This window comes from Cyphomyrmex costatus, unplaced genomic scaffold (genome assembly GCF_001594065.2).
Source record: "Cyphomyrmex costatus isolate MS0001 unplaced genomic scaffold, Ccosl1.0 scaffold777, whole genome shotgun sequence".
Lineage (NCBI taxonomy): Eukaryota > Metazoa > Arthropoda > Insecta > Hymenoptera > Formicidae > Cyphomyrmex > Cyphomyrmex costatus.
This window is the reverse complement of record NW_017280352.1, coordinates 16,185-22,786: the sequence shown is the minus strand read 5'-3', so window position 1 is coordinate 22,786 and position 6,602 is coordinate 16,185. Positions and strand designations below refer to the sequence as shown.

Sequence of the window (6,602 nt, the reverse complement as noted above, 5' to 3'; positions counted from 1 at the left end):
AAAATAGTAACATATTGTTAGATTTTTTTTAGATAAAGTACAGACATATTATTAATCAAAAGTGTTAAAAAATAAAATTTAAAAAATCATATCTTTTATTCTACTGGACCAAAATAGGTTCACGACCTCTCAAAATGTACGTGAGAATGTCTATTTTATAAAAAAAAATAATCAGTTATCATTTATCGTATACAGTACGTACTATATCAATTCATTGTCATTTATTACATCAAACGACCTTTAAACAAAAACAGCGACCTCTAAATATTGTCCGAAAAATCTAAAAAAAATTGAGAGTACTTTTTTTCATGTACTGAACCTACTTTTGATGTATGCTTGTCAAAATTCAGAAATTTTTTTTTTCTTGCGCCACCCTAGTGTACAACCAACGCGAACAACGAACGAACACACGACATTGAGTCGCGAAAACCGACAACTACCGTTAACGCTCGGAAGCGCCATAACGCTCTGGTGGCGGAATCGGCAAACAGTTACTGCCCGGAAATAGGCAATCACAAATGATCGCGCGATTCTCAAAAAGAAAAACAAAATATCCGTTTAAGTAGGAACATACCGCCCACCAAGATTAGGCAGCTAATCTTTAAATAATTGTTCGTCAATGGGTAATTTACAAAGCTTGACTATTGATCTCTTGACTGGGCCGTTAGCAGTGCGGACAGTGACCACTCTCACCAAACCATCTTTGCCAGCATGAGTGTCACTCACTCGTCCCATTCGCCACTTAAGGGGAGGGAGATTGTCATCATGTAATACTACGAGATCATCTTTTTTGAGATCTTCTTGTTGTGTTTTCCACTTGATTCGTCCTTGAAGATTGGCTATATACTCAGCCGCCCACCGTTTCCAGAAATCCTGGACAGTGCGTTGTATTAATTGCCATCGATCGAGACGGTTGATTTGAATGCTTGACAAATCGACTTCTGGTAAGCTCGTTAATGGTGCGCCTGTGAGGAAATGACCTGGAGTCAATGGTTGCAGATCTAAAGGATTTGATGATAATGGAGACAGTGGCCTGGAATTTAGGCAGGCCTCAATCTGTACTAAAACAGTGTATAACTCCTCGAAAGTGAGTAGAGTGTTGCCCATCACTCGTTTTAGATGATATTTGCATGCTTTAACTCCTGCTTCCCATAGACCTCCTAAGTGTGGAGAGTACGGCGGAATAAAACTCCACTCTATGCCCATCTCTATTAATACATTGTCAATTGAATCCTTGACAGCTGAACGAACGAAGGAGTAAATTTCTTCTAGCTCTCGTTTAGCACCGACGAAATTCGTGGCGTTATCACTACAAATCTTGCGTGGTACTCCGCGACGTCCAATAAATCTGCGCAGAGTCGCTATGAATGCTGCAGTCGACAGTTCATTCACCAATTTTAGATGTATTGCCTTTGTGGCGAAACAAACAAATAAAGCAATGTAGGACTTGCATGTTTTCCTACCTCGGCCTTTGTTGAGTAGAGTAATGATTGGGCCGGCGTAATCGATTCCGGTAACAAGAAATGTACGTGAAGGCTTGATTCTATCATTGGGCAGAGATCCCATAGCTTGCGTAAGACCTTTAGGATTATTCTTGACACACCAAATACATGAACGACAAACTTGACAAACTATATTCTTCGCATTCAATGGCCAATATTGTTGTCGTATTGACGCTAACAATAGTTGCTGACTGGCGTGCAGCAACGTGCGATGTGTTCTTTCTACAATTAAGCGAGTAACCTTGCATTTTGCAGGCAACAAAATAGGATGCTTTCTTTCGAAAGTCCAAGGAGCTTCTTGCAGACGTCCACCCACTCGTATAATACCGTTTTCATCCAGAAATACGTGCAATTGATATAACTTATTTGAGGCTTTCATTTGGCCTTTACCTTGCAAATTTTTCAGTTCTTCGTGAAAATGAAGATCTTGGGTATACTTGATTATCATTTGTCGGGCTTCCCCTATCTCTTGTAAAGTCAACTTAGTTTGTAATCTATCGCCTACTTTCTTGCGACAATTACCGCTAAAACGAAGGCAATAAGCAAGTGATCGCTCGATCTTTGTCATTGTTGAGCAGTCTTGAATGAGCTTGTGAATTGATTCATTCTGGAACGATTGTTGTGTATGCAAATGGCAGAGACGAGCCTTGACCTTTGTTTCAGTTTCTACATTAGCAATGTCATCCTCAGAAACCTCTGGAGGAAATTGTTTGCTATTTGCTGGCAGTGGTTCTGATAACCATTTTGGTCCGTGCCACCATAATTGATTGTCCTTTAATTTCGCAGGTGTAGCGCCTCTTGATAGTAAATCAGCTGGGTTCTCGGAACTCTTCACATGTCCCCAATGACTGGCAGGCAAGTAGCTGATGATCTCGGTTACACGATTTGAAACGAAAGGTTTCCATCGCGATGTATCTCCACGTATCCAATATAATGCAACCATGGAATCAGACCAGGCATATATCCCATCCACATTGATCTGAATGGCTTGTTTCACGTTGACAATTAATCTGGCTAGCAACAAAGCACTACATAACTCTAATCGCGGTATAGATTGCCTTTTCAGGGGAGCAACGTTTGCCTTAGAACATAATAAACTAACAAATGTTTGAGTAGAATTATCGTCTTTCCACTGTACGTAAATGCATGCGCCGTATGCGTTTTCGGACGCATCACAAAATCCATGTATAAAAATTCGACCTGATTTCGATAAGTCGACAACTACGCGTGGAATACGTATCAAATTTACATTTTTCAAATTACGTTGAAAATCTTTCCATTTGTTTAAAAACGCTTCAGGAAGGGGGTCGTCCCAATCTATTTTTAATTCCCACAATCCCTGCATTAAAATTTTTGCGATGGTCAAAACGGGACCAATTAATCCTAACGGATCAAATATTTTGCTCACAATTGAAAGCGCGACACGTTTCGAAGATGCATTATCTATTGACTGCGTTGTGAATTGAAACTCGTCCGAAGCCGGGTTCCATTCGAGTCCTAACGTCCTAATGACGTCGCTATTGCTAAGATTTAAATTTGCATTGAGCTCGCGTAAATTCATGGGCACGTTTTCTAACGCTCTTTCTACATTTGAGCACCATTTGTGTGCCTTAAAACATCCTTCGGATAATAAAGATATCAATTGTGTTTGTAAAATGCGTGCATCCTCGATCGTGTTTGTTCCTGTAATTATATCGTCTACGTAAGTATCGTTCAACAATGAATGCGCGGCTAATGGATAACGCTCTAAATTCTCAGATGCGAGTTGTCTCAAACACTTTATTGCTAAATATGACGCACAAGACTGTCCATATGTGACAGTATTCAACTGATATTCTTGCACAGGTTCATCGGAGGAAGATCTCCACAAAATGCGCTGAAAGTCTCTTTCGTCGTTATGTACTAATATTTGACGGTACATTTTTTGCAAATCTGCCGTAATAGCTATCTTGTAAAATCGGAATCTCAAAACTATATCAATTAAATTGTCTTGTAAAACAGGACCAACAAGAAGTGCATCATTTAAAGATATGCCCTGATTATTTTTTGCCGACGCATCGAAAACGACGCGAAGTTTAGTGCTACTGCTATTATCTTTGAAAACTCCATGATGTGGGAGATATACTATACGTTGTGAGTCTTGAGCTGACTCATTCACACTTGACATATGATTTAATTCGACGTATTCTGACATGAATTTAACATATTGTTCGCGAAATGTTTCGTTATTCTTGAACTTGCGTTCCAAGTGATACAATCTTTTCAAAGCAATATCTCTATTGCCGCCAATAGTCATGTCCTTTCCGCAAAATGGTAATCTAACTATGAACCTACCGTCATTGGCTCGACTAGTAGTCTGTTCAAAGTATTCAAAACCCGGACCATCCGGTTCAAAAACCGGAAGTTTAAACAAAAATTAGAAATTCGACCAAAGAAAGATTAAATTCTTTTAATCTAAAACGTTTTCATAACTTCTATTTCAATCATTTATTCCATCCATCGTAAATTTTTTGAGAGCAGGCCGCCATGTTCTTTTTCCGAGTCATTAACAGATTGGTACTCTGGAATTACAAGCAATTATTTTTCATTGCACGGGCTAGTATAAATTAAATAAATTTCAAATCAAATCTCAATAACCGACTTTTATATTTTGTGCACTAAGAATAACATATTGCAGAAATTTTTTAGAAAACCGTAATATGCAAATTGTAATCTGTTTTACTTATATGTATTGTGACCGTACTTGTGAGAAACGGCACAACTTCGTCACTTCATCTGCTGCTCTATTTACGCGATAGCTCAAAAGTATGGATAAAATAATATAAATAGCAAAAGTGCGGTTTTTCCTTCTAATTTTATGTGCTGCGATATTCGAGCCGTACAAATTTCGTTGGGCGCCAGGCACGAGAGAGCGTGCCACTCTTCGCACTAAGTTTTAAGATGTTATGCTCGGCCAAAGAAATTACAGAGCAACGGAATTCGCGACGGACAAGATCGGCTAGCTCAGCCAACGGAATTGGCAGAGGGGGTGGTTCGCGGTAAGCGGGAAAGATGTCGGAGAACGAGGTAGAGACAGACAGAAATAATCAGACAGAAATTAACATTAATAATAACAAAGAGTTTCCAATTTATTCAATTCGCGTCGATACATGAGTTGCGATAATTTTCATAACCGCGCGGTCGCGCGTCGACGACAAGTTTACTTTATTACAGAGAGAACGATGGCAAGGTCGTCGACGGCGGTACTTAGAAATGTTCGACTCTAAGAACTTCCAGCAAACCGACAGCCTAATGCTGAGCGGTGACACGCGGCTCGACTCTAATCTTAAACAAACCGGAATCTCAACAATTAATACGAACAATTTGACTTGGCAGTGACACGGGCGAGCAATAACGACAATCCTGAGTTCACAAATTCTTACGCCCGAGCGGATGGCACGTGCTCCCCGATAGAGACAATGGCGTTACAATCTGCCGGTACGACATCGGCTAAACCAAATTCGCGTTACTTCTCACACGCGATCCGCTCGAAACGCTCACAAAATATTACGCGGTCGGTGGCTTTACAATAGAATCGGATAACGCTCGCTTCACCAAGATTTTCCTCCTCAGCCGCTTCCTTCAAAGTCTGCACGAGAGCCGATAGCAGTGCTCGTCTTCGACGAATATTCTCGAAATTCCTGACAAGTTATGGGCGAAATCCTGCGTCCTTACTCGAGGTCCGTCACTGCACAAGTGCCGATCGGCAGTTTCCGCGGATTCACGCAGGACGTCAGGCCCTCTCTTATCGGCCTCTGCTTGCTCTAATTGGCTCGTCGCAACCGCGTGACCCCGCGACGAATCCCGCGGGTCCTTGCGTGTCGCGGATCCTTTTACGCTGTGGCGCGCTTTTCCAAAAGTCGGAAAATGCTTCCTGGTCGCTTGACGATCTTCCATCGATCGTTGTGGGACACGGTGCTTCGGCGAATGTCCTGCCTTTGAGTCCGTTCGCAGCTGACGTCTCTCTCCGAGGCGTCTGCAATGAGGGTGCGATAATCCACCAAATAATAGCGACATTAATAACAAATATGAAATAATACGACCTGCGTGTGCCGCGCTTTTCGTGACTTCAGCTAAATCCTCCATACAGCAATCTCTTCCTCGTAGGAGGCGACGTCTTCTCTCTTCTAGCGATAGGTGAGGCGGCCGAACACAAGAATACAGCGCAGCCACCGGCTCTGATCGTGAATTACCGACAAAATCCGAGCTCAGGATCGTCTTAATATTAACTAAAACTTAACGAAATAGCGACAAGAAGAAAAAAAAAGAAAAATAATACAATAATCGCAAAAAGAGAATAAAAATATGTAATACAATAATCGCAAAAGGAAATAAAAAATAAATAATAATAACGCACATTCGCTTGTGCGCTCGCCCATTGACCCTGAAGGACCCAGGATCTCGCATTATGCTGCCTTTACGAGTGACTGACAAAATGTCACGTCACAGTATGTTCATTTTGAATTTGCAGCTTGAATGATCTATTAATTACTTTTCGTGGTACATATTCAACATAGAAAATATATTTTATGTATGTTCATTGCAGTTATTTTCTAGAAAACTGTAATATGCAGATTGTAATCTGTTTTACTTATATGTAGGTATGTTCATTTTGAATTTGTACAGTTTGCGCAATTAATGCCTTCCAACCCTATGACGTCACATTCACTGTTGAAGCATCGCGTTTACTTTCTCGGTCGTTTTCATATTCATGGCTATAGTAGATAAATCGTAATCAGCCGGCGAAATTGCGCGAATTTCTTCAACCTTATAGCCCGTGTTCGTGACACCTCGAATGTGTGTGATTAAAGTTTTATTGACACTGTTGACAGTCGTAAATTTCGTTTAAAAATATATTTACATAACCAAATTTTCAATTATTTACGACACATAATTTATCAGATAAGTTACTATTCTTCTTTTTTGTATTTATTTAAAACTCTATAAAAAATTATGGAAAAAAATCTTTGTGCATTTTTAATGTAAACAAATTTTTAATTATTTACGGCTTATAATTTTATCAGATCAGTTTATTACAATATTTATCATTTGCATTTTGTC

General features: G+C 40.0%; 1 protein-coding gene across 1 annotated transcript; it reads right to left on the bottom strand.

Moving 5' to 3' along the window:
- Positions 1 to 594: 594 nt before the first annotated feature.
- Positions 595 to 3,798, bottom strand: LOC108781173 (uncharacterized). Its single transcript, XM_018549089.1, has one exon. The coding sequence runs from the start codon at positions 3,796 to 3,798 to the stop codon at positions 595 to 597; it is 3,204 nt and encodes a 1,067-aa protein (XP_018404591.1).
- Positions 3,799 to 6,602: the final 2,804 nt, after the last annotated feature.

Bases quoted from the DNA above. Each gene is read 5' to 3' on its own strand.
- LOC108781173 (XM_018549089.1), bottom strand. From the start codon at position 3,798: ATGACTATTGGCGGCAATAGAGATATTGCTTTGAAAAGATTGTATCAC.